The sequence below is a fragment of the Carcharhinus amblyrhynchos genome, chromosome 7 (genome assembly GCF_965287045.1).
Source record: "Carcharhinus amblyrhynchos chromosome 7, sCarAmb.v2.hapA, whole genome shotgun sequence".
NCBI lineage: Eukaryota > Metazoa > Chordata > Chondrichthyes > Carcharhiniformes > Carcharhinidae > Carcharhinus > Carcharhinus amblyrhynchos.
Window position 1 is genome coordinate 127738239 of NC_137330.1, and position 27944 is coordinate 127766182.

Sequence of the window (27944 nt, forward strand, 5' to 3'; positions counted from 1 at the left end):
GTTTGGATGGGGAGGAGTTTGTTAGGTGTGTTCAGGAAGGTTTCCTGACACAGTATGTGGATGAGCCTACGAGGGGAGAGGCTGTACTTGACCTGGTACTGGCGAATGAACTAGGGCAGGTGATGGATCTCTCGGTAGGAGAGCATCTTGGGAATGGTGACCATAATTCTATCTCCTTCACAATTGCATTGGAACGAGATAGGATCAGGCAGGCTAGGAAGGTGTTTGTCTGGAGTAAGGGGAGATACAAAGAAGTCAGGAAGTTACTTGGACAAATAAACTGGAAGGAGGCGTTCTTAGGGAAAAGTACCGAAGGAAGGTGGTGGATATTCAAGGAATGTTTGTCTGGAGCTCTGCATGACAACGTTCCGATGAGACAAGGGGGTTTTGGTAGGTCGCGGGAACCGTGGTGCACGAAGGCTGTGTTGAACCTAGTCAGGAGGAAAGGGAAGGTGTACAAAAGGTTCAGGGAACTAGGAGAGGTTAAGGATCTTGAGGAGTATAAGGACTGTAGAAAGGAGCTTAAAAGGGAAATTAGGAGAGCCAGAAGGGGTCATGAGAAGACCTTGGCGGGTAAGATTAAGGAGAATCCCAAGGCCTTCTATAAATATGTGAAAAGTAAAAGGATGAGAAGAGAAGGGATAGGACCTATAAAAGGTGAAGGGGGTAAGGTCTGTGTGGAACCAGAAGAAATGGCAGAGGTGCTTAATGAGTACTTTGCCTCAGTATTCACGGTGGAAGCTGATCTGGGAGATTTTGCTACGGATTTGCAGCAGATGGAAAAGATTGAGTTTGTGTATATTAAGGTGGAGGATGTGTTAGAACTTTTGAATTCTATCAAGATAGATAAGTCGCCGGGACCAGATGGGATGTACCCCAGGATACTGTGGGAGGCGAGGGAAGTGATTGCAGAGCCCCTGGCGATGATCTTTGTATCGTCAATGGAGACGGGAGAGGTTCCGGAAGATTGGAGGATTGCGGATGTAGTTCCTATTTTCGAGAAAGGGAACAGAGATAGCCCGGGAAATTACCGACCGGTGATTCTGACCTCAGTGGTCGGTAAGCTGATGGAGAGGCTTCTGAGGGACAAGATTTACGAGCATTTGGAGAGGTTTGACATGATCAGGAATAGTCAGCGTCGATTTGTCAAGGGCAGGTCGTGCCTTACGAGCCTAGTTGAGTTCTTCGATAATGTGACTGAACACATTGACAAAGGAAGTGCCGTGGATGTGGTGTACATGGACTTCAGCAAGGCATTTGATAAGGTCCCCCATGCAAGACTTCTTGAGAAGGTGAGAGGGCATGGGTTCCAAGGGCCTTTGGCCTTGTGGATCCAGAACTGGCTTGCCTGCAGAAGGCAGAGAGTGGTTGTGGATGGGTCTTTTTCTGAATGGAGGTCAGTCACCAGTGGAGTGCCCCAGGGATCTGTTCTAGGACCCTTGCTGTTTGTCATTTTCATAAATGACCTGGATGAGGAAGTGGAGGGATGGGTAAGTAAGTTCGCTGATGACACGAAGGTCGGTGGTGTTGTGGATGGTCTGGAAGGATGTCAAAAGTTGCAGCAGGACATAAATAGGATGCAGGACTGGGCGGAGAAGTGGCAGATGGACTTCAACGCGGATAAATGTGTAGTCGTCCATTTTGGCAGAACCAACGGGATGAACGAGTACACTATCAAGGGCAGGAGTCTTAGTAGTGTTGAAGAGCAGAAGGATCTTGGGGTCCGGGTCCACAGAACTCTTAAATCGGCCTCGCAGGTGGAGGAGGTGGTCAAGAAGGCGTATGGTGTACTGGCCTTCATTAATCGAGGGATTGAGTTTAGGAGTCGGGAGGTAATGCTGCAACTTTATAAGACCCTTGTCAGGCCTCATTTGGAGTACTGTGCGCAGTTCTGGTCGCCTCACTATAGGAAAGACGTAGAAGCTATTGAAAGGGTACAGAGGAGATTTACAAGGATGTTGCCTGGACTGGGAGGCATGCCTTATGAAGATAGGTTGAGGGAGCTGGGTCTCTTTTCCCTGGAGAAACGAAGGTTGAGAGGGGACCTGATAGAAGTTTATAAAATGTTGAGAGGAATAGATAGGGTGGATTCTCAGAGGCTATTTCCCCAGGTTGAAATGGTCGCTACGAGAGGACACAGATTTAAGGTGCGGAGAGGAAAGTACAGAAGTGATGTTAGGGGTAAGTTTTTCACTCAGAGGGTGGTGAATGAATGGAATCGGCTGCCGTCAGTGGTGGTGGAGGCGAACTTGCTGGGGTCTTTTAAAAGACTTCTGGATGAGTATATGGGGTTTTATGGGATTGGGGGTTATAGTTAGGTCTATAGATTGGTAGGTGTTGATGTGATCGGCGCACTCGTGGGCCGAAGGGCCTGTTTGTGCTGTAGTGTTCTATGTTCTATGTTCTATGGTGTCATTGCTCGCTGGTTTCTAAACTCTGTCCAGTTCTCTGATCTATCAGTAATCTTTGACATACTATACATTTCTTCCTTTGATTTCAAATTATCTGTAACTCCCTCAGTTAACCATGAATGGTGCATCCTTCTCATAGAGTATTTCTTTCTGAATGGAATCATAAAAATCATCGAATCCCTACATTGCAGAAGAGACCATTCAGCCCATTGACTCTATATTGACTCTGACAGAGTATGTTACCTTTCCCCTGCTCTATCCCTGTAACCCCACACATTTACCATGTCTCATCCATCAAATCGACATATCTTGGGATGCAAAGACACAATTCACCTAACCATTTCACCTAACCTGCACATCTTTGGATCGTTAAATGAGATCTTTGAAATACCTCCTTAACACAAGAGCAAAAAATTAGAAGCAGGATGACATTTGGCCAATGAAGCCTTCTTCGCCACTCAGTAAGATCAAGGCTGAACTGATTGTGTCCTCAACTCCATTTTTCTGTCCTACCCCATAGCCCTTGACACCCCAAAATCTAACTCAACTTTGAATATTTTATTATTCATTCGTGTGACATGGACGTTGCTAGCCAACAAATATTGCCCATTCCTACTTGCCCTATGTACTGTGGGTTGACCCACAATGCCAATAAAGAGGGAATTCCAGGATTTTGACTCTGCGACTGCGTAGGAACGGTGATACATTTCCAAGTCAGGTCGGTGAGTGGCTTGGAGGGGAACTTGCAGATGTTGGTGTTCCATGTATCTGCTGCCCTTTGTTCTGGATGGAAGTGGCATGGATTGGAAGGTGCAGTCTAAGGATCTTTGGTGAATTGCTTCAGACAATTGCTTTAGAGTATAAGAGCTGGAGTCTAATGTTGCAGTTGTATAGAACGTTGGTTAGGCTGCATTTGGAGTACTGCGTCCAGTTCATAAGAACATAAGAAATAGGAGCAGGAGTAGGCCATCTAGCCCTTCGAGCCTGCCCCGCCATTCAATAGGATCATGGCTGATATGTCATGGCTCAAGTTCTGGTCGCCTTACTACCAGAAAGATTTGGAGACCCTGGAGACAGTGCAGAGGAGGTTTACCAGGATGCTGCCTGGTATGGAAGGACTGGGTTATGAGGAAAGATTGAGCAAATTGGGGCTGTTTTCCCTTGAAAGACGGCAACTGAGGGGAGATCTAATAGAGGTATTTAAGATTATGAAGGGTATAGATAGAGTAAACAGTGGTAAGCTTTTTCCTAGGTTGGAAACGCACGAGGGGACACAGGCTTAGGGTGAGGGGGGCAAGGTATAATTCGGATGTTAGAGGGAGGTTTTTCACACAGAGGGTAGTGGGGGTATGGAATGCTCTGCCAAGTAAGGTGGTGGAGGCAGGCACACTGGAGTTGTTTAAGAGTAACTTCGACAGGCACCTGAGCGGGATGGAGATGGAGGGATATAGGAGACTGTTTTAAATAAGGTTCAGGAGCTTTGGGACGTCTCTGGGAATGTATAAGGATGTGGATGATACTGATGTTTTTCTCTTTTAAACTACAGGTGCTTCGGTCCGCCTTGTTGTCTAACAAGGGGCATACACCCAAAGATGTACTATTAGGCTGATTGGTGTAACAAATTGTCCCTAAATTAGTCTTCCCTCAATGTGGAATGCCATAAGCATTGACAAGTGTCATGGGTGGAGGGGGGACTCATAATGTTAAAATGGCAGCGTGGGCTCATTGGGCCTGTTTCCTGGGCTATTTTGTTCTTTGTTCTTTGTTTTTTGTATAAATAAACAATAAGGCAGAAAATACTGCTGCTACTGATCTTCAGTGGTGGAGAGAGTGGATGTTTGTGAACGTGCCAATCAAGCAGGCTGCTTTGTCCTGGATGGTATCAAGCTTCTTGAGTATTGTTGGAGCTGCACACATCCAGGCAAGTGGGGTATATTCCATCACACTCCTGACTTGTGCCTTGAAGAAAGTGGATAGGCTTTAGTTGTCAGGAGATGAGTTGCTCACCGCAATATTCCGGGCCACTGATCTGCTCTTGTAGCCACTGTGTTTATGTGGTGAGTCCAATTGAGTTTCTAGTCAATAATAACCCCAAGGATTTTGACAGTGGGGGATTCAGTGATGGTAACACCATTGAATATATGGAGCTGTAGCAAGAGTGTCTCTTACTGGTGATGGTCATGGCCTGGCATTTGTGTGACATGAATGTTACTTGTCACTTATCAACACAAGCCTGGATACTGTCCAGATCTTGTTGCATTTTAACATGGACTGCTTCAGTATCTGAGGAGTCGCGAATGGTGCCAAACATTGTGCAATCATAGAAACATATGAACTATAACCAGGAGTAGGTCATTTCGTCCTTCAAGCCTACTCGACCATTCATTTTGATCATGGCTGATCACCGAATTCAATAGGTGTCTGAGTAACTACCTCCCTCAATTTACATCCATTCAAGTTATAATCTGTCTTCCTTTTATTGTTACCAAAGTGGATAACCCCACATTTATCCACATTATACTGCATCTGCCGTGCAGATACCCAAACGCTCAGCCTGTCCAAATCACACTGAAGCATCACTGCATCCTCCTCACGTTCACCCTCCCACCCAACTTTGTATCGTCTGCAAACTTAGAGATAATACATTCAGTTCCCTCTTCCAAATCATTAATATATAATGTGAACAGTTGGGGTCCTAGAATAGATCCTTGTGGAATCCCACTAGTCACTGACTACCAATCAGAAAAAGACCCATTTATGCCAATTCTTTGCTTCCTATCATTGGCAAATATCCCCACCTTATGATGGAGGGAAGATCATTGATGAAGCAGCTAAAGATGGTTGGGCCTAGAAAACTATCCTGAGAGGTTCCTGCAGAGATGTCCTAGAGCTGAGATGACTGACCCTCCACAACCATCTTTCTACATACCAGGTTTGACACTAATCAGTGGAGTGATTTCCCTCTGATACACATTCATTCCAGTTTTGCTAGAGCTCCTTGGTGTCACATTTAGTCGAATGTGGCCTTGATGTCAAAGGCTGTCACTCTCACCTCATCTCTGGAATTCAGCTCTTTTGTCCATGTTTGAACTAAGGTTGTAATGAGGTCAGGAGATGAGTGACCCTGGCGAAACCCAAACTGGGCATCACTGAGCAGGTTAATGCTGAGCAGGTGCTGCTTGATAGCACTGTTGATGACCTCTTCCATCATTTTACTGATGATCGAGAGTAGACTGACTGGACAGTAATTGGTTGCTTTACATTTGTCCTTTTTTGTGTACAGGACATACCTGGGCAATTTTCCACATTGTTGGGGAAATGCCTGTGCTGTAACTGTACTGGAAGAGCTTGGCTAGGGGAGCAGCAAGCTCTAGAGCAAAAGTCTCCAGAATGTTTTCATGGCTCATTGACTTTGCAGTATCCAGTGACTGCATTGTTTCTTAATATCACACGAAGTGAATCGAATTGGCTGTGCACTGGCATCTGAGATGCTGGGGACCACTGGAGAAGGCAAAAGTGAATCATCCACTTGCATTTCTTGCTGAAGGTTTCTGTGAATGCTTCAGCCTAATCTTTTGCACTGATGAGTTGGGCTCCTCCATCATTGAGATTGGGGAAATTTGTGAAGCCTCCTCCTCCAGTGAGTTATTTAATTGTCCACCACTGCTCACGACTGAATGTGCCAGGACTGAAGAACGTAGATCTGAACCCTGGTTGTGGGATTGCTAAGCTCTGTTTACCACTTGCTGTTTATGTTGTTTGTCGAAACTTAGATCTTGATCAGTTGGGCCAGTGGATTGATAAATGGCAGATAGAGTTTAATTCAGACAAATGTGAGGTGATGCATTTTGGTAGATTGAACCAGGGCAGGATTTACTCAGTTAATGGTAGGGTGTTGAGGAGAGTTATAGAACAAAAAAATCTAGGGCTACAGATTCATAGCTCCTTGAAAGTGGAGTCACAGGTGGACAGAGTGGTGAAGTACGTATTCAGCATGCTTGTTTTAATTGGTCAGACCATTGAATACAGCACTTCGGACATCTTGTTGAATTTGCACAAGACATTTGTAAGGCCACACTTGGAATACTGTGTGCATTTCTGGTCACCCTATTATAGAAAGGATACTATTAAACTCACCTGATGAAGAAGCAGCACTCCGAAAACTCGTGCTACCAAATAAACCTGTTGGACTTTAACCTGATGTTGTGAGACTACTTACAGTGCCCACTCCAGTCCAATGCCAGCAACTCCACATTGTTATTATTAAACTAGGAAGAGTGCAGAAAAGATTTACTTGGTTGCTACCGGGAGTTGATGGCTTGAATTATGAGGAGAAGCTGAATAGATTGGATTTTTTCCTGAATGATGTCATGATGATGCTTAGAGATGAACTTATAGAAGTCTATAAAATAATGAGGGGCATAGATCAGCTAGATAGTCAACATCTTTTCCCAACAGTGGGGGCATCTAAAACTAAAGGGCATAGGTTTAAGATGAGAGGGGAGATACAAAAAGGCCCAGGGGCAATTTTTTTCACACAAAAGATGGTGAGTGTCTGGAACAAGCTGCCAGAGGTAGTAATGGAGCGGGGAGAATTTTGTCTTCTAAAAAGCATTTAGTTTGTTATGTGGGTAAGATCAAGGGATTTGGGCTAAACATGGGCGATTGGGACTAGCCTAGTGGCTAAAAAAAAGATTGGCATGGACAAGCTGCCCCGAGGGGCCTGTTTCCACGCTATAAATCTCAATGACTCTGTGACTCTGAAAATATGTGCAGGACTAGGCCATTTGGCTCTTCGAGTCTGCACCAAAGTTCAACATGATCATGGCTGATTGTGCCCATTCAGTATCCCACCCCCATTTTGTCTCCATATCCCTTGATCCCTTTAGCCACAAGGGTCACGTGCTGCTCCCTCTGGAACATATTAATATCAAGTAGCAAGAATGTCCTTCCTCAGATTAAGAGACCAAAACTACACAATACTCAAGGTTTGGCCTCACCAAGGCCTGTATAACTGCAGCAAGATATCTCTACTCATATACTCAAATTCTCTTGCTATGAAAGCCAACATGCCATTAGCTTTCCTCACTGCCTGCTGTACCATGCCAACCTTCAGTGACTGTTCCACCATGATACCCAGGTCATATTGCACTTTGCCTTTTCCTAAACTGCCACCATTCCAAGAATAATCTTCCTTTCTGTATTTGCCACCAAGGTGGATAACCTCACATTTACCCACATTGTCTTGCATTTGCCAAGGATTTTCTCACACAGCCAGCCTGTGCAAGTCACCCTGCAGCCCCTGAGCATCGTCCTCACAGCACACATTGCCAGCCAGCTTAGTGTCGTCTACAAATTTGGAGATATTGCAGTTAATTCCTTCATCCAAATCATTGATGTATACTGTGACTATCTGGGCTCCCGGCACTGAACCCTGTGGTACCCAACTTGTCACTGCCTGCTATTCTGAAAAGGACCCATATATTCCCACTCTCCACTTCCTGTCTGCCAACCAATTCTCTATTCACATCAATGCATTATTACCAAACCATGAGCTTTATTTTTGATCATTAATCTCTTGTGTGGGACCTTGTCAAAAGTCTTTTGAAAGTCTAGATACACAACATCCACTGGTTCAGGCCTGTCCACTCTACTGGTCACATCCTTAAAAAATTTCAGAAGATTTGTCAAGCATGATTTTCCCTCACTGAAACCATGCTGACATGGACTGATCCTGTCACCACTTCCCAAATGATTTTTGATTTGATTTATTATTGTCACATGTATTAGTATACAATGAAAAGTATTGTTTCTTGCACGCTATGCAGATAAAACATACCATTCATAGAGAAGAAAATGAGAGAGAGAGAAAGCGTGTAGAATGTAGTGTTACAGTCATAGCTAGCGTGCAGAGAAAAATCAACTTAATGCAAGGTAAGTCCATTCAAAAGCCTGATGGCAACAGGGAAGAAGCTGTTCTTGAGTCGGTTGGTACGTGACCTCAGACATTTGTATCTTTTTCCCGATGAAAGAAGGTGGAAGAGAGAATGTCCAGGGCGTGTGGGGCCCTTAATTATGTTGACTGCTTTGCTGAGGCAGCAGGAAGTACAGACAGAGTCAATGGATGGGAGGCTGTTTTGCGTAATGGATTGGGTTACATTCATGACCTTTTGTAGTTTCTTGTGGTCTTGGGCACAGCAGGAGCCATACCAAGTTTTGATACAACCAGAAAGAATGCTTTCTATGGTACATCTGTTAGGGTTGATGAGAGTCAGAGTTGACATGCTGAATTACCTTAGGCTTCTGAAAAGTAGAGGTGTTGGTGGGCTTCCTTAACTATAGTGTCAGCATGGGGGGGACCAGGACAGGTTGTTGGTTATCTGGACACTTAAAAACACGAAGCTTTCTGTTCAGTTATTGCATCCTTAATAACTGACTCCTGCATTTTCCCCATCATCGATGTCAGGATAACCGGTCTATTTATTTTCTCTCTCGCTCCTTTTTTAAAACATAAGAACATAAGAACATAAGAAATAGGAGCAGGAGTAGGCCATCTAGCCCTTCGAGCCTGCCCCGCCATTCAATAAGATCATGGCTGATCTGTCGTGGCTCAGTTCCACTTTCCCGCCCTCTCCCCATAACCCTTAATCCCCTCTCTTATCAAGAACCCACCAACCCGCTTCTTAAAAATATTTAGCGAGGCAGCCTCCACCACTTCAACGGGCAGAGAATTCCAGAGATTCACCACCCTTTGAGTGAAGAAGTTCCTCCTCAACTCCGTTCTAAACCGCCTCCCCCTTATCTTGAGGCTGTGCCCCCTAGTCCTACTGTCTTTTTTGAGCGGGAAGAGTCTCTCCACCTCTATCCTATCCATCCCATTCATCATCTTATACGTCTCAATGAGATCTCCCCTCATTCTTCTAAACTCTAACGAGTACAAGTCCAATCCACTCGAACACTCCCAGAGTGCAGAACGCTGGAAAATAATCACTAATCACTAGCCTTTGGTCATTGACCATTGGGCATCATGGTGGTACAGTGGTTAGCAGTGATGTCTCACAACACCAGGGACCCCCGGGTTTGATTCCCAGCTTGGGGTCACTGTCGTTGTGAAATTTGCATGTTCTCCTAGTGTCTGCGTGGTTTCCTCCTGGTGCTCCAGTTTCCTCCTACAGCCTGAAAGACATGTTGTTAGGTGCATTGACTCAAACAGGTACCGCAGTGTGGCGACTAGGGGAATTTGATAGTAACTTCAATGCAGTGTTAATGCAAGCCTTACATGTGACTTATAAATAAATATACTTTCAACTTTATTTTTCAATGCATCCACTATTCCTAGACCAACTTTCTTGAGTACTCTGGGATATAGAGCATCAGGTCCTGGGGATTTATTGGGTTTAATCCCAACAATTTCCCCAACATAATTTTGTGACTAAAGGATTTCCTTCAATTCCTCCTTCATGCTAGGCCCTCTGTCTCCTCGTATTTCTGGAAAGTTAGTTGTGTCCTCCTTAGTGAAGACAGGTCCAAAGTATTTGTTCAGCTGGTCTGCCATCTCTTTGTTGCTCTTTATGATTTCATCTGATTCTAACTGTAAGGGACCTACATTTGTCTTTACCAATCTTTTTCTCTTCACATATCAATAGAAGCTTTTGCAGTCAGTTTTTGTTTTCTGCAAACCAATTCTCATATTCTATTTTCCATTTCAGAATAAAATCCTTTGTCCTCTTCTGCTGGATTTTAAATTTCTCCCAGTCCTCAGGTTTGTTGCTAATTTTTCTGGCCAATTTATATGCCTCCTTTTTGGCTTTAACACTCACTGATTTCCCTTGTTAGCCATGGATGAGTCACCTTCCCTGTTTTATTCTTACACCAGATAGGGACGTACAGTTGTTGAAGTTCATCCAAGTGTTTTTTAGATATCCACATACAGTTGTTGAAGTTCATCCACATGTTTTTTAAATTGAGTGTGTATGGGGTGTCAGTGAGGGGTAGTATCTTTGGTGGGGGAAACCTAAGGCACTACGACAGCTGGCTGTTCACCCTCCCTCTCCAGCTTGCCCTGCAGCCACCTTTTGAGAGACATCCTTGACCCTTGCACCAAGGAGACAAAATACCATCCTGGAGTCTCATTTGTGTCCACAGAAATGCCTGTCTACTTACCTTACAATTGAATCCCCTATCACTATTGCTCTGCCACTTTTTTTCTGCCCTCCTGTGCAGCAGAGCCAGCCAAGATGCCATGAATCTGGCTGCTGCCACCTTCCCCCAGTGAGCCATCTCCCCCAACAGTATCCAAAATGATATATCTGTTTTGGAGGCCAATGATCGCAGGGGACCTCTGCACTGCCTTCCTCCTCTTCCTCTGTCTGGTGGTCACCCATTCCTATCTCCCTCAGTACTTTTTAAATGTGGTGTGACCAACTCACTGAATGTGCTTTCCATAACTTCATCAGCATCGCGGATGTTCCAAAGTGAATCCATTCACCACTCCAGAGCTGTCAAACAGTCTAACAGGAGCTGCAGCTGGTCACAATTCCTGCATGTGAATCCCTGAATTCCTATATCACACAAGAGAAGCATGACACAGGTCTGGGATCTCCTGCCATTGACTTAACCCTGAACTTAATAACAACTACAATGCCAGAGAAAAGAAGAACAAAGAAAAGAAAAACTACTTACCAGTCACTACCCAATCGCTTACCTTTTGGCTGTGATGGCACGGACCAATTTCTTTCTACCTCTCACTTGCCCTTGAGTCTCTTCTCCACTCCTCTCAAAGGTAAGCACCTCTTTCCCCTGAGCACCAAATTCCCACTCAACTCCAAAACCTTCACTCTAGATGAATCTCAATCCAGCTGCAGTCTCTGTCTCTCCCACCAGCATGTGGATGCTCATTGGTCCAGGGCTTTCTCTTGCTTATAACTTTTTTTAGAGGAGGTGGGAGGGTGAGAAACACTGAGATTTAACAGTCCCTTTACAACAGCTCCTCCATAAACCATCATCTTTCTCAGGTCCTCCTTCTAGAAATGGTGACCATGCCAAAGTTGCAAATCTTCACCCTGACAGCCAGTCAGAATCACCACTCTGCTTTCCTCTGCTGAATGCTTGTCTTCAGCTGAAGTCAGAGGGCGTCTTGCTCAGGTCCTCCTTCTGGAAATGATAACCAGGTTGACACCTGATTTATGCCTAGTGCTGCTCCTGGCATGCCCTCCCGCACTCTCCATTGAACCAGGGTTGACCCCTGCTTGACAGTAATGGTTGAGTGGGGAATATGTCAGGCCATGAGATTGCAGGTTGTGCTGGAGTGCAGTTCAGCTGTTGTTGATGGCCTACAGCACGTCATGGATGCCCAGTTTTGCTTGCCAGATTCATTCAAAGTCTGTCCCATTTAGCACGGTAATAATGCCAACAACACGATGGAGATTATTCTCAATGTGAAGGCAGGACTTCATTTCCACGAGGACTGTGCAGTGATGACTCTTACCAATACTGTCATGGACAGATGCATCTGCAGCCAGCAGATTGGTAAGGATGAGATCAAGTATGTTTTTCTTCCCTTCTTGGCTCCTTCACCACCTGCTGCAGACCTAGTGTAGCAGTTGTATTGTGTAGGACCCAACCAGCCTGATCAGTAGCCAAGCTACTCTTGGTGGTGAACATTGAAATCCCCCATCCAGAGTACATTTTGCACCCTTGCCACCCTAGTGCTTCCTCTAAATATTGTTCAAGACGAAGGAGTACTGATTCATTAGCCGGAGGAGGATGATACGTGGTAACCAATAAGAGATTTTCTTGCCCATGTTTAATCTGAAGCCATGAAACTTCATGGAGTCCAAAGTCAATGTTGAGTACACCCAGGGCAAATCCCTCCTGTCTGATATCATTATGCAGCCACCTCCTCTGGGTCTGTCCTGCCGGTGGGACATATCCAGGGATGGTAATGATAGTGTCTCTGGTGTTATCTGTAAGGTATGATTCCATGAGAATGATTATGTCAGGCTGTTGCTTCACTAGTCTGTGAGTTAGTTCTCCCAATTTTAGCACTAACCCCCTGATAGTTAGGAGGATTTTGCAGGGTCAACAGGTCCATTTGGACTATTGTGAGCATTTTTGGGCCCCATATCTAAGGAAGGATGTGCTGGCCTTGGAAACGGTCCAGAGGAGGTTCACAAGAAGGTGGAGGCTACCTCGCTAAATATTTTTAAGATGCGGGTTGATGGGTTTTTGATAAGGGAGGGGATTAAGGGTTATGGGGAGAGGGCGGGAATGTGAAACTGAGCCACGACAGATCAGCCATGATCTTATTGAATGGCGGGGCAGGCTCGAAGGGCTAGATGGCCTACTCCTGCTCCTATTTCTTATGTTCTTATGTTCTTATTCTGGGCCTGTACTCGTTGGAGTTTAGACGGATGAGGGGGGAATCTTATTGAAACTTACTGGATACTGCGAGGCCTAGACAGAGTGGATGTGGAGAGGATGTTTCCATTAGTTAGAAAAACTAGAACCAGAGGGCACAACCTCAGGCTAAAGGGATGATTTAAAATGGAGATGAGGAGAAATTTCTTCAGCCAGAGAGTGGCGAATCTATGGAAATTTTTGCTACAGAAGGCTATGGAGGCCAGGTCATTGAGTATCTTTAAGACAGAGACAGTTGGGTTTTTGATTGATAAGGGGATCAGGGGTTATGGGAGAAGGCGAAAGGGCAGGAGAATGGGGATGAGAAAAATATCAGCTATGATTGAATGGCAGAGCAGACTCAATGGGTGGAGTGGCCTAATTCTGCTTCTATGTCTTATGGTCTTATGGCTTTATGGACATGGCTATTTGTTTTGCCATTGTCTTTTCTGGTGCCTAGATTTGTGCCAGGTGGTCCCTCCAGTTTCAGTTCTTTGTTGAGACTCTGTAGCGATTGATACAACTGAGTGGCATGCTAGGGCATTTCAGAGGGCAGCTGAGAGTCAACCACATTGCTGTGTCTTGGAGTCACATGTAGACCAGACCAGGTAAGGATGGCAAATTTCCTTCCCTAAAAGACATTAGTAAATCAAATGGGTTTTTCTGACAATCAATAATGGTTTGTTTCATGTTCATCATTAGACTCTTAATTCCAGATATTTTTCATTTAATTCAAATCCCACCATCTGCCATGATGGTGTATGAACCCAGGTCCCCAGAACATTAGCTGAGTTTCTGGGTTACTAGTCCAGTTATGATACAACTAGACCATCGCCTCCTCAACTTCAATGGCCCTGGAAGTAGATTCCTCAGAATAGAGCTGAACAACCCGTTAGAGAAGAATAAGCCCCATCTCAGATGGGATATGCGTAATATTTAAAATGTGTCCCTACTTCTAGATTCCCCCAAATTTACAGCATCCACTCTGTCAAATCTCTGTCAGGATTCAATGAAGTCATCTCTCATACTTCTAAACTCCAGTGGATATAATGTGGCAGATGATACATGCTGTGCCAACCAAATCCCAAAGGAAAACTTGACAAGCTATCACAATGATTGTCAGTTCGCATTTCTTTTCAAAGAAATAACTGATGGATGTAAAAATGATACAGCAATTATCATGGGGGATTTTAATCTACATATCAATTGGTCAAACTAGGTTGGTCAAGGCAGCCTTGAGGAGGAGTTCACAGCATGTATCTGCAGTAGCTTCCTTGAACAGCATGTAATGGAACCTATGAGGGAGCAAGCTATCCTAGATCTGATGCTGTGTAATGAGTCAGGAATAATTAATGATCTCACAGTTCTTCCTTTTGGAAGAAATAATCATTGTACGGTTGAAGTTAAAATATAGATGGAACGTGAGAAGGTAAAATCCAATACCAGTGTCTTGTGCTTAAACAAAGGAGACTACAAAGGGATGAGGGAGGAATTGGCTGAGGTAGATGGGAGCAAAAACGTTATGGTGGGAGAATTGAGGAACAGTGGAGGACTTTCAAAGCTACCTTTCACAGTGCTCAGCAAAAGTATATACCAGTAATAAGGAAGGACTGTAGAAAAAGAGATAATCAGCCATGGGTAACTAAGGAAATAAAGGAGGGTATCAAATTGAAAGGAAATGCACACAAAGTTGCAAAGATTAGTGGGAAATTAGAGGATTGGAAAATCTTTATAGGTCAACAGAAAGCCACAAAAAAGCTATAAAGAAAAGTAAGATGGATTATGAGAGTAAACTAGCTCAGAATATAAAAAGATAGCAAAAGTTTCTACAAACATATAAAACAAAAAGAGTGGCTAAAATAAACATTGGTCCTTTAGAGAATGAGAAGAGGGATGTAATAACTGGAAATGAGAAATGGCTGAGGCATTGAACAAGTATTTTGTGTCAGTCTTCACAGTGGAAGACACAAATAACATGCCAAAAATTGATGACAGGAAGGCTACAGCAGGTGAGGACCGAGAAACTATCATTATTACTAAGAGGTAGTGTTGGGCAAGCTAATGGGGCTAAAGGTAGACAAGTCTCCTGGCCCTGGTGGAATGCATCCCAGGGTACTAAAAGAGATGGAGAAATAATAAATGCACTAGTGGTAATTTACCAAAATTTGCTGGACTCTGGGGTGGTTCCCACAGATTGGAAAATAGCAAATGTGACACCACCATTTGAAAAAGGAGGTAGACAAAAGGCGGGTAACTGTAGGCCAGTTAGCTTAACTTCTGTAGTAGGGAAAATGCTTGAATCTATCATCAAGGAAGAAATAGCGAGACATCTGGATATTAATTGTCCCATTGGTAAGACGCAGCATGGGTTCATAAAGGCAAGGTCATGTTTGACTAATTTGGTGGAATTCTTTGAGAACATTACATGTGCAATGGACAATGGGGAACTTGCAGATGTGGTGTATCTGGATTTCCAGAAGGCATTTGACAAGATGCCGCACCAAAGACTGCTACATAAGGTAAAGGTGCACGGTGTTACGGGTAATGTATTAGCATGGATAAAGAATTGGTTAACTAACAGAAAGTGGGGGTAAATGGGTGTTTTTCTGGTTGGCGATCAGTGACTAGAGGTGTGCCTCAGGGATCAGTGTTGGGACTGCAATTGTTTACGATTTGCATAAATGATTGGAGTTGGAGACCAAAATTTGCGGATGACACCAAGCTGAGTGGCAGAGTAAAGTGTGCAGAGGACATTGAAAGTTTGCAAAGGGATATAGATAGTCTAAGTGAGTGGGCGAGGGTCTGGCATATGGAATACAATGTTGCTAAATGTGAGATCATCCATTTTGGTCAGAATAACAACAAAATAGACTATTATTTAAATGGTAAAAATTTACAGCATGCTGCTGTGCTGGGTGTCCTTGTGCAACAATCACAAGGAGTTGGTTTGCAGGTGCAACAGGTAATTAAGAAGGCAAATGGAATTTTGTCCTTCATTGTTTAAGGGATGGAGTTTAAAAACAGCAAGATTATGTTACAGCTGTATAAGGTGCTCATGAGGCCACACCTGGAGTACTGCATACAGTTTTGGTCTCCTTACTTGAGAAAGGATATATTGGCACTGGAGGAGATACAGAGGAGATTCACTAAGTTATTCCAGAGTTGAAAGTGTTGGCTTTTAAGGAGAGACTGAGTAGACTGGGGCTATACTCAATGGAATTCAGAAGAATGAGGGGAGATCTTATAGAAAAAAAAGATAATGAAGGGAATAGGTAAGATAAAAGCAGGGAAGTTGTTTCCAGGCGGCTGAAACTAGAACAAGGGGGCATGGCCTCAAAATAAGAGGGAGCAGATTTAGGACTGAGTTGAGGAGGAACTTCTCACACAAAGGGTTGTGAATCTGTGGAATTCCCTGCCCAGTGAAGCAGTTGAGGCTACATCATTTTTAAGGTAAGGATAGATAAATTTTTGAACAGTAAAGGAATTAAGGGTTATGGTGAGCAGGCGGGTGAGTGGAGCTGAGTCCACGAAAAGATCAGCCATGATCTTATTGAATGGCTGAGAAAGCTCGAGGAGCCAGATGGCCTACTCCTACTCCTAGTTCTTATGTTCATATTATGAGAAGATACCATCCTGCCAGTACCATTATATTGACCTTTGCTAATACCCAGCCCCCACTTGTCCACGACTAAATGTGGGCTGCTGTCCAAAAATGCAGAAACACTACTATCTCCCATGGAACAGGTGGTGAAGATATGGACTGTGGTAGGGATAGTTGGCACTTTAAATCTGTGTTCCCAGCCTATAATGGAAGGTATAGCTGTATCAGCATCAAAGCCCATCTCTGCACCTGAGCAGAGACAATAAGTTGCATCCATGTATCCTCTTGGAAGAGCCCTAACAATGGTTTATGGTCTGATACAATAGTGAAATGCCAACTTTAAGACAAATTTCCCAGGGTGTCCCTCTGGGGGGTTTTATACTCAGCTGAACTCAATCAATACAAGACCATGAAAGACAACATATAGTTAAAGAGTGAAAAGAAGTTCATTGTTAATGCATGCATCAGGAGAAAATATAGTCAGCAAACACCAGCTACCCTTTCTGATGTAACAGTAAAAGTGTGAGATTAATATACTCTTCCGAACACTTCAATCCCTCACTCAGCTTGGAGAGTTCAATTACAATATTACACATTATTACCTTAGTAAATAACAGTCTATCAATCAGCAGGTTTAAGAGTTCATATTCCCAAAGGAATATGAAGACAAGTGTGGGTCCTCTACAGACAGAAAGAGGGGAATGTATAGTAGGGACACAGAAATGGCCGAGCAACTGAATACATACTTTCGTTCTGCCTTCAAAAAAGAGGACACAAATCAGATGCCAGAAATGTTGGATAAACCAAGATTTAGTGAGAAAGAAGATTATTCATTCATGGAGATGGGCATCACTGGCATTTATTGCCCATCCCTAGTTGCCTGAGGGCATTTCAGAGTCAACTAAATTGCTGTGGCTCTGAAATCACACTATAAGCCAGACCAGGAAATGACAGCCAATTAGCTTCTCCCAAAGGACATTAATGAACCAGATGGGTTTTTGCAACAATCAACAATGGTTTCATGGTCATTATTAGACTTTTAATTCCAGATTTTTATTGTATTCAAATTTCACCATTTGCCATGCTGTGATTCAAACCTGAGTCTCCAAGACATTAGCTGAGTATCTGGATTAGTAGTCTCGTAATAATACCACTAGGCCATTAATGGAGTTTTAACTGAGCGCCAAATTCTCCATTCTTGCTGGCAGTGAGGACATAGAACATAGAACACTGCAGCACAAACAGGCCCTTCGGCCCACAAGTTGTGCCAATCATATCCATACCTACCAGGCCTATCTATAACTCTCAATCCCATTAAATCCCATGTACTCATCCAGAAGTCTCTTAAAAGATCCCAGTGAGTTTGCCTCTACCACCACTGACGGCAGCCGATTCCACTCACTCACGACCCTCTGAGTAAAAAACTTACCCCTGACATCTCCTCTGTACCTGCTCCCCAGCACCTTAAACCTGTGTCCTCTCGTAGCGACCATTTCAGCCCTGGGAAATAGCCTCTGAGAATCCACCCTATCTATTCCTCTCAACATTTTATAAACCTCTATCAGGTCGCCTCTCAATCTTTGTTTCTCCAGGGAGAAGAGACCTAGCTCCCTCAACCTATCTTCATAAGGCATGCCTCCCAATCTAGGCAACATCCTTGTAAATCTCCTCTGCACCTTCTCAATAGCTTCCACATCCTTCTTGTAGTGAGGCGACCAGAACTGCGCACAGTACTACAAATGGGGTCTGACAAGGGTCTTATAAAGTTGCAGCATTACCTCCCGACTCCTAAACTCAATCCCTCGATTAATGAAGGCAAACAGGATGAACAATATTGGAGAATCCCGCTTGTCATCTTGCATCACAACCCTTGATGTGAATCCTTACCAAATGTATTTGGAAATCCATGTGCACCACACTTATGGGTTCCATTTATGATTCTTGTTTATTATCTTCTCAAAGAACTCAAACAAATTATTCAAACGAAATTTCACTTTCACAAAACCACTTTGACCCTGCCTGATTGTATTATGATTTTCCAAATGTCCTCCTTAATGATGGATTCTAACACTTTTTTCCAATGACAGATGTCAGGATATCTGGCCTATAGTTTGCTGCTCTTTTTCTTCTTTTTTCTTGAATAGGGATCTCACACTTGCATTTAAGCATTCTGCTGAGTCCTTTATAGAATCTAGCAAACTTGAGAAGAAATTCAGGCAATTATTTTTTGGAAAGCTTACCTTGTAGATCACAGGCATCTTAAAGTCTGTTTTTCTGAGTAGGAATAAAATTTGTATGGCAATCAGGAATGAACATTGGAATAAATCTAAATGGACAGCTTTTTCAGTAGAGTCATTGAAGTTTACAGCATGGAAACAAGCCCTTCAGCCCAGCTTGTCCATGCCGCTCAGATTTTACCGCTAAGCTAGTCCCAAATAGCCCATATCTCTCTCTACCCATCTTATTCATGTAATTGTCTAAATGCTTTTTAAAAGACAAAATTGTACCTGCTTCTACTACTGCCTATGGCAGCTCATTCCAGACAATCACCATCCCCTGAGTGAAAGAAGTACTCCTCTGGACCCTTTTGTATCTCTATCTTCTCACCTTAAACCTATGCCCTCTCATTTTAGACTCCTCTAACTTTGGAAAAAGATGTTGACTATCTGCCTCATCTATGCCCCTCACTATTTTATAAATCTCTATAAGACCACCCCTAAGCCTCCTACACGCTGGAGAAAAAAGTCCCAGTTTATCCAGTCTGTTCTTCTAATTCAAACCATCAAGTTCTGGTGGCATCCTAGTGAATCTTTTCTGCATTCTTTCTAGGTTAATAATATCCTTTCTATAATAGAGTAACCAGAACTGTTAGTGTGGCCTTACCAATATCTTGTACAACTTCAACAAGATGTCCCAACTCCAAAACTTAATTCTTCTGACCATTGAAACCAAGCATGCTGAATGCCTTTTTCACCATTCTGTCCACCTGTAACTCGACTTTCAAGGAGGCATGATCCTGTACCCCTAGATGTCTTTGTTCTTTAATTCTCCCCCATGTCTTATCATTAACTGAGTAGGTCCTGCCCCAATTTGATCTACCAAAATGCATCACCTCACATTTATCTAAATTAAACTCCATCTGCTATTCATCAGCCCACTGACCCAATTCTTCAAGATCCTGTTGCAATCCTTCTTCACTGTCCACAATGCTAGCAATCATGGTTTCATCTGTAAATTTACTGAACTAAATTCTCAACCAAATCATTAATATAAATAACAAATAACAGTGGACCCAGCACTGATCCCTGAGGTCTCCACTGGTCACAGGTCAGAGGTCACAGGCCTCCAGTTTGAAAAACAACCTCTACAACCACCCTCTGTCTTCTGTCATCAAACCAATTTTGTATCCAATTGGCTATCTCACCCTAGACCCTGTGAGATTTAACCTCATGTAACAAACTACCTTGTGGTACCTTGTCAAAGGCCTTGCGACCGCACTGCTCACACCTACCTTCTTGGTTACCCCTTGAAAAAACTCAATCAAATTGATGAGACATGATTTTCCACTCACAACGCCATGCTAACTGTCCTTAATCAATCCTTGCCTCTCTAATTGCCTGTAGATCCTGTCCCTCAGAATGTCTTCTGACAACTTACCTACTCCAGACGTTAGGCTCACCAGTCTATAGTTCCCAGGCTTTTCCTTGCAGCCCTTCTTAAACAAAGGCACGACATGTGCTACTCTCCAATCTTCAGGCACCTCACTTGTGGCTGTCGATGATTCAAATATCTCTGTTAGGGGACCCACAATTTCCTCCCTACCTTCCCACAACGTCCTAGGATAAATTTCATCAGGTCCTGGAGATCCATCTGACTTGATGAGCATTCAGACTTCCAGAACCTCCTTCTCTATAATATGTACACTCTTCAAGACATTGCTATTTATTTCTCCAAATTGCCTAACATCCATGCCTTCTCAACAGTTCATTTAGGATTGAACCCATGTCTTGTGCATCTGCACATAGATGACTTTGTTGATCCTTAAGAAGCCCTACTCTCTCCCCAGTTACTCTTTTGTCCCTTATTTATTTGTAGAAGCTCTTTGAATTCTCCTTTGTCTTATCTGGCAAAGCAATCTCCCCTTATTTCTCTCTTAACTCTATTCCGACAAGATATCCACTTGATCCCAGCTGTCGATGCATGTCACATGCCTCCTTCTTTTTGACCAGGGTCTCGATATCCTGAGTCATCCAGGGTTCCCTACTTCTACCAGCCTTGCCTTGCCCTTCACTCTAAAAGAAATATACTTAACCTGAACCCATGTTAACACACTTTTCAAAGCCTTCCTTTCAGCCATCCCTTTGCCTGCCAACAGACTCCCCTAATCAACTTTTAAAAATTTCTGTCTAATACCATCAAAATTGGTCTTGCCCCAATTTAGAATTTTAATTTTTGAGCCAGAACTATCATTCTCCTTATCTATCTTAGTCTAACTAAAGGAATTATTGTCACTGGTACCAAAGTGATTCCTCACTAACACTACTGTCACCTGCCTTTCTTTATTTCTCAAGAGGAGGTCAAGTATTTCCTCCTCTCTAGTTGGGCCAGCCACATACTGAATGAACAGTTTCTTCTGAATATAGGACATAGAACATAGACACCACAGCACAAACATGTCCTTCGGCCCACAAGTTGCACCGATCATATCCCTACCTACCAAGTCATAGAACTATCTGTAACTCCCAATCCCATTAGATCCCATATACTCATCCAGAAGTCTTTTAAAAGACCCCAGCGAGTTTGCCTCTACCGCCACCGACGGCAGCCGATTCCACTCACTCACGACCCTCTAAGTGAAAAACTTTCCCCTAACATCTCCTCTGTACTTGCTTCCCAGCACCTTAAACTGTGTCCTCTCGTAGCGGCCATTTCAGCCCTGGGAATCCACCCTATCTATTCCTCTCAACATTTTATAAACCTCTATCAGGTTGCCTCTCAACCTTCGTCTCTCCAGGGAGAAGAGTCCTAGCTCCCTCAACCTATCTTCATAAGGCATGCCTCCCAATCTAGGCAACATCCTTGTAAATCTCCTCTGCACCCTCTCAATAGCCTCCACATCCTTCCTGTAGTGAGGCGACCAGAGCTGCGCACAGTACTCCAAGTGGGGTCTGACAAGGGTCCTATAAAGTTGCAGCATTACCTCCCGACTCCTAAACTCAATCCCTCGATTAATGAAGGCCAGTACACCATACACCTTCTTGACCACATCCTCCACCTGCGAGGCCGATTTAAGAGTCCTATGGACCTGGACGCCAAGATCCTTCTGCTCTTCAACCCAGCTAAGACTCCTACCCTTGATATTGTACTCCTGCATCCCGTTAGTCCTGCCAAAATGGACCACTACACATTTATCCGCGTTGAAGTCCATCTGCAACTTCTCCGCCCAGTCTTGCATCCTATATATGCAACAAATTTCTCTCCATCCAAGTCCCAAATGCTATGGTTGTCCCAGACAATGTTGAGAAAGTTAATGTCCCCTAATATTACCACCCTATTTTGCTTGTAGCTATCTTTGATCTCCATACATGTGAAGATTATCCAATTTGTAGTGGTCCCACCTCCCTCAGAACTGGTTCCAATATCCCAGGAATTTGAATCCCTTCTTAAGAACATAAGAACATAAGAAATAGGAGCAGGAGTAGGCCATCTAGCCCTTTGAGCCTGCCCCGCCATTCAATAAGATCATGGCTGATCTGTCGTGGCTCAGTTCCACTTTCCCGCCCTCTCCCCATAACCCTTAATCCCCTCTCTTATCAAAAACCCATCAACCCGCGTCTTAAAAATATTTAGCGAGGCAGCCTCCACCACTTCAACGGGCAGAGAATTCCAGAGATTCACCACCCTTTGAGTGAAGAAGTTCCTCCTCAACTCCGTTCTAAACCGCCCCCCCCCCTTTATCTTGAGGCTGTGCCCCCTAGTCCTACTGTCTTTTTTGAGCGGGAAGAGTCTCTCCACCTCTATCCTATCCATCCCATTCATCATCTTATACGTCTCAATGAGATCTCCCCTCGTTCTTCTAAACTCTAACGAGTACAAGCCTAGTTTATTCAGCCTCTCCTCATAGCTCAACTCCGGTATCAGCCTAGTAAACCTCCTCTGCACTCCCTCCAAGGCCAAAATATCTTTGCGCAGGTGCAGCGCCCAAAACTGCACACGCTACTCCAGCTGCAGCCTCACCAATGCCCTATACAGCTGCAGCAAGACCTCCCTACTTTTATATTCAATCCCCCTCGCTATGAAGGCCAGCATCCCATTCGCCTTCCTGACCACCTGCTGCACCTGCAAGCTGGGTTTTTGCGACTCATGCACAAGGACCCCGAGGTCCCTCTGCACCGCCGCCTGCTGCAGTTTTTCGCCACGTAAGTAATAGTCCTTCCTACCATTATTCCTACCAAAGTGGACCACCTCACACTTGCCAACATTAAATTCCATTTACCATTTCCTGGCCCATTCGCCCAGCCTATCTAGATCCTTCTGCAGACTCTCCACACCCTCCGCACAATTTGCCGTTCCCCCAATCTTGGTGTCATCAGCAAATTTCGACACCATACACTCGATTCCCTCCTCCAGATCATCTATATAAATGGTAAAAAGCTGAGGCCCCAGCACCGACCCCTGGGGCACTCCACTTGTCACCATCCGCCAATCCGAATAGCACCCGTTGACCCCCACTCTCTGCCTCCTATTTTACAACCAATCCTCTATCCACGCTAACACCCTACCCCCAACTCTATGTCCCTCGACCTTCTGCAATAACCTCTTGTGAGGTACTTTGTCAAACGCCTTCTGAAAATCAAGAAAGACCACATCCCACCGGCTCTCCTCTATCCACCGCCCTAGACACATCCTCATAGAACTCCAGTAAATTTGTCAGACACGACTTCCCTTTAATGAAACCGTGCTGCGTCTGCTCTATCAAGCAATTCCCTTCAAGATGCCTCGCAATTTCCTCCTTAATGACGGATTCTAACATTTTACCTACCACAGACGTTAAACTAACCGGCCTATAACTAACCGGCCTTCTTCTTGTACCATCTCTCAAGCCACATATTCATCTTAGCTATCCTGACTTAATCAGACATGAATAGTCTCCTTTTATAATAAGAACATAAGAAATAGGAGCAGGAGTAGGCCATCTAGCCCTTCGAGCCTGCCCCGCCATTCAATAAGATCATGGCTGATCTGTCGTGGCTCAGTTCCACCTTCCCGCCCTCTCCCCATAACCCTTAATCCCCTCTCTTATCAAAAACCCAACAACCCGCGTCTTAAAAATATTTAGCAAGGCAGCCTCCACCACTTCAACGGGCAGAGAATTCCAGAGATTCACCACCCTTTGAGTGAAGAAGTTCCTCCTCAACTCCGTTCTAAACCGCCCCCCCTTTATCTTGAGGCTGTGCCCCCTAGTCCTACTGTCTTTTTTGAGCGTTAAATAATTCTATAAATCTATAATCACTTAAGATAACGGCTGATAATTTTTATACTGTAATGTCTTTCAGGATATCTGCATTTCCTCTGTGAAAGAGAAGGACATTGAGGCAAAATTGACTCAAGTGATGCAGACTTGGGTCGGTCAGACTCTGAGTTTCTCTCAGTTTAAGACTCGAGGAGAACTGTTGCTAAAAGGAACAGAGACAGGAGAAATCATAACAATGATGGAGGATAGTTTAATGATCTTGAACTCTTTACTGAGCAACAGGTACAAGCAACAAATAACAACAATAATTTGCAGTTATATATCGTCTAGTACAGAAAAACATATTGAGCAGGTAAATGTTGATAAAAACATTTTAGCAACGATGACAAAGATCATTTTTCAAAGATGTGGGTTTTCTGAATGACCAAAAAAGAGTCAACAACATGTTGCAATCTCAGTTGCTGAGAGGATCAGAGATAGCATGTCTCAAAAGTCTGATTAGAACTTTAATAGATGTGCACATTTAGGGATTTTTAACCGGTGTGTGAGTCATCTCAGCTCACCTCAGCTGTATTTAAGATGAGGTTTTTAGCAAGTGCACTACTAATGAGCTTGCACATGACCAGTGAGAGAGAGACTTCAGCCGGAATGAGATTCAACCAGAATGAGGGTATCAGAAATTTGGTGCTAAGTGGGAATGTGGTGCTGAGTGGAAATTTGGTGCTGACGGGAAAGAGTTGCTCACCTTCAGGAGGAGTGGAGAGGCGGGCCTGCAAGGGAGACTCGAGAGCAAGTGAGTGGTAGAAAGAAGTTGAACCGTGACATCATAGCCAGCTGGTAAGTGATTGACTGGTGACTGGTAAATATTTTTTCTTTTCTTTCTCCTGGCATTGTATTTGTTGTTATTAAGTTAACTGAAGGGTTATGTCATGGCAGGAGATCCCAGAGCCCTGTCACACTCCTCTTCTACAATGTGTGAATTCAGGGACACTTCTTGTGTCCCTGGCTCTTCACGTGCAGGAAGTATAGAACATAGAACATTACAGCGCAGTACAGGCCCTTCGGCCCACGATGTTGCGCCGACCAATTAAAAAAGCAATGACCCTCTAACCTAAACCAAACCCTTTCCATCCATAAACCTATCCACGGATCTCTTAAACGCCCCCAAACTAGGCGCATCTACAACTGCAGCAGGCAGGGCATTCCAATCCCTCACCACCCTCTGGGTAAAGAACCTACCTCTGACATCCGTCCTATAACTACCACCCCTTAATTTAAAGCTATGCCCCCTCGTGCTAGCTTTCTCCATCCGAAGAAAAAGGCTATCACTGTCCACCCTATCTAAACCTCTAATCATCTTGTATGTTTCAATAAGGTCCCCTCTTAGTCGCCTTCTTTCTAACGAAAACAACCTCAAATCCCTCAGTCTCTCCTCATCGGACCTTCCCTCCATACCAGGCAACATCCTGGTAAACCTCCTCTGCACCCTCTCCAAAGCCTCCACATCCTTCCTATAATGTGGGGACCAGAACTGCACACAATACTCCAAGTGCGGACGCACCAGAGTTTTGTACAGTTGCAACATGACGTTGCGGCTCCTAAATTCAATCCCCCTACCAATAAACGCCAAGACACCGTATGCCTTCCTAACAACCTTATCTACTTGATTCCCAACTTTCAGGGATCTATGTACACATACACCTAGATCCCTCTGTTCATCAACACTATTCAGAATCCTACCATTAGCCCTATACTCTACACATCTGTTATTCCCGCCAAAGTGAATTACTTCACACTTTTCCGCATTAAACTCCATCTGCCACCTCTCGGCCCAGCTCTGCAACTTGTCCAAGTCTCTCTGTAAACTATGACACCCCTCTTCACTATCTACCACTCTCTGACTTTGGTGTCATCAGCAAATTTACTGATCCACCCAACTATACCCTCATCCAGATCATTTATAAAAATTACAAACAGCAGTGGCCCCAAAACAGACCCCTGAGGCACACCACTTGTAACCGAACTCCATGACAAATACTTTCCATCAACCACCACCCTCTGTCTCCTATCTGCTAGCCAATTCCTGATCCAATTAACTAAATCACCCTCAGTCCCATACATCTGCATTTTCTGCAGAAGCCTTCCATGGTGAACCTTATCAAATGCCTTACTAAAATCCATATACACCACGTCAACTGCCTTACCCCCATCCACCTCTTTGGTCACTTTCTCAAAAAACTCAATAAGGTTAGTAAGGCACGACCTACCCTTCACAAAACCGTGCTATCTCCAATCAATTCATTACTCTCTAAATAACTATAAATCCTATCCCTAATAATTTTTTCTAAAACTTTGCCCACAACAGAAGTAAGACTCGCCGGTCTATAATTCCCGGGGAAGTCTCTGTTCCCCTTCTTAAACAATGGGACAACATTTGCTATCCTCCAATCTTCTGGCACGATACCTGTGACCAACGACGACCTGAAGATCAGAGCCAGAGGCTGTGCAATCGCCTCTCTTGCCTCCCAGAGAATCCTAGGGTAAATCCCGTCCGGCTCAGGGGACTTAGCTATTTTCAAACCCTCAAGAATATCTAGCACAGTATGTCCAGCTGCAGCTCCTGTCAGACTGTTTGAAGGCTCTGGAGCTGCAGATGGCTTCGCGTCGGAACACATTCAGTGAGTTGGTCACACCACAGCTAAATGTTACTAAAGAATATAGGAAATGGGTGACCACTAGACAGAGGAAGAGTAGGAAGGCAGTCTTTGTGTAGACGAAGGTAGAGCAGTTGATGTCATATACATGGGTGTTAACAAGGCATTTGATAAGGTTCCCCATGGTAGGCTCATGAAGAAAGTAAGGAGGTGTGGGATAGAAGGAAATTTGGCTGATGGGATAAGTGACTGGCTGTCTCATAGAAGTCAGAGGGTGGTAGTGGAGGGAAAATTTTCAGACTGGAGGCCAGCGATGTACCACAGAGATCAATGCTGGGTCCTCTGCTATTTGTGATTTTTATCAATGACTTGGAAGAGGGGGCTGAAGGGCGGGTTAGTAAATTTGCTGATGACACCAAGATTCTTACTTCAGCAAGGCGTTTGATAAGGTCCCCCATGCAAGACTTCTTGAAAAAGTGAGAAGGCATGGGATCCAAGGGGCTGTTGCCTTGTGGATCCAGAACTGACTTGACTGTAGAAGGCAGAGAGTGGTTGTGGATGGGTCTTTTTCTGCATGGAGGTAGGTCACCAATGGGGTGCCCCAGGGATCTGTTCTAGGACCCTTGCTGTTTGTTATTTTCATAAATGACCTGGATGAAGAAGTGGAGGAATGGGTTAGTAAGTTTGCCAACGACACAAAGGTTGGTGGTGTTGTGGATAGTCTGGAGGGATGTCAGAAGTTGCAGCGAGACATAGATAGGATGCAAGACTGGGCGGAGAAGTGGCAGGTGGACTTCAACACGGATGAATGTGTAGTGGTCCATTTTGGCAGGTCCAATGGGATGAAGGAGTATAATATCAAGGTTAGGACTCTTAGCAATGTAGAGGATCAGAAGGACCTTGGGGTCCGGGTCCATAGGACTCTTAAATCGGCCTCGCAGGTAGAGGATGTGGTAGATCTTTTCTCCCTGGAGAGACGAAGGATGAGAGGCGACCTGATAGAGGTTTATAAGATGTTGAGAGGTATAGATAGGGTGGATTCTCGGAGGCTATTTCCCAGGGCTGAAATGGCCGCTACGAGAGGACACAGGTTTAAGATGCTGGGGAGTAGGTACAGAGGAGATGTCAGGGGTAAGTTTTTCACTCAGAGGGTGGTGAGTGGGTGGAATCGGCTGCTGTTGGTGGTGGTGGAGGCGAACTCTTTGGGGTCTTTTAAGAGACTTCTGGATGAGTACATGGGATTTAATGTGATTGAAGGTTATAGATAAGCCTGGTAGGTATGGATATGATCGGCGCAACTTGTGGGCCAAAGGGCCTGTTTGTGCTGCAGTGTTCTATGTTCTAAGATTAGTGGAGTAGTGGATGAGGTGGAGGGCTGGCGTAGGCTGCAAAGAGACATTGATAGG

General features: G+C 44.3%; 1 protein-coding gene across 1 annotated transcript in view; it reads left to right on the forward strand.

The window, feature by feature from the left end:
- Positions 1-27944, forward strand: part of LOC145345624 (dynein axonemal heavy chain 8-like) — a gene marked incomplete at its 3' end in the record, with an annotated part of 1250971 nt that overhangs the window by 800128 nt on the left and 422899 nt on the right. Inside the window, exon 39 of the mRNA XM_080193458.1 lies at positions 23967-24166. Coding sequence (XP_080049584.1) covers positions 23967-24166 — 200 coding nt within the window. The remainder of the gene's footprint in view (positions 1-23966; positions 24167-27944) is intronic.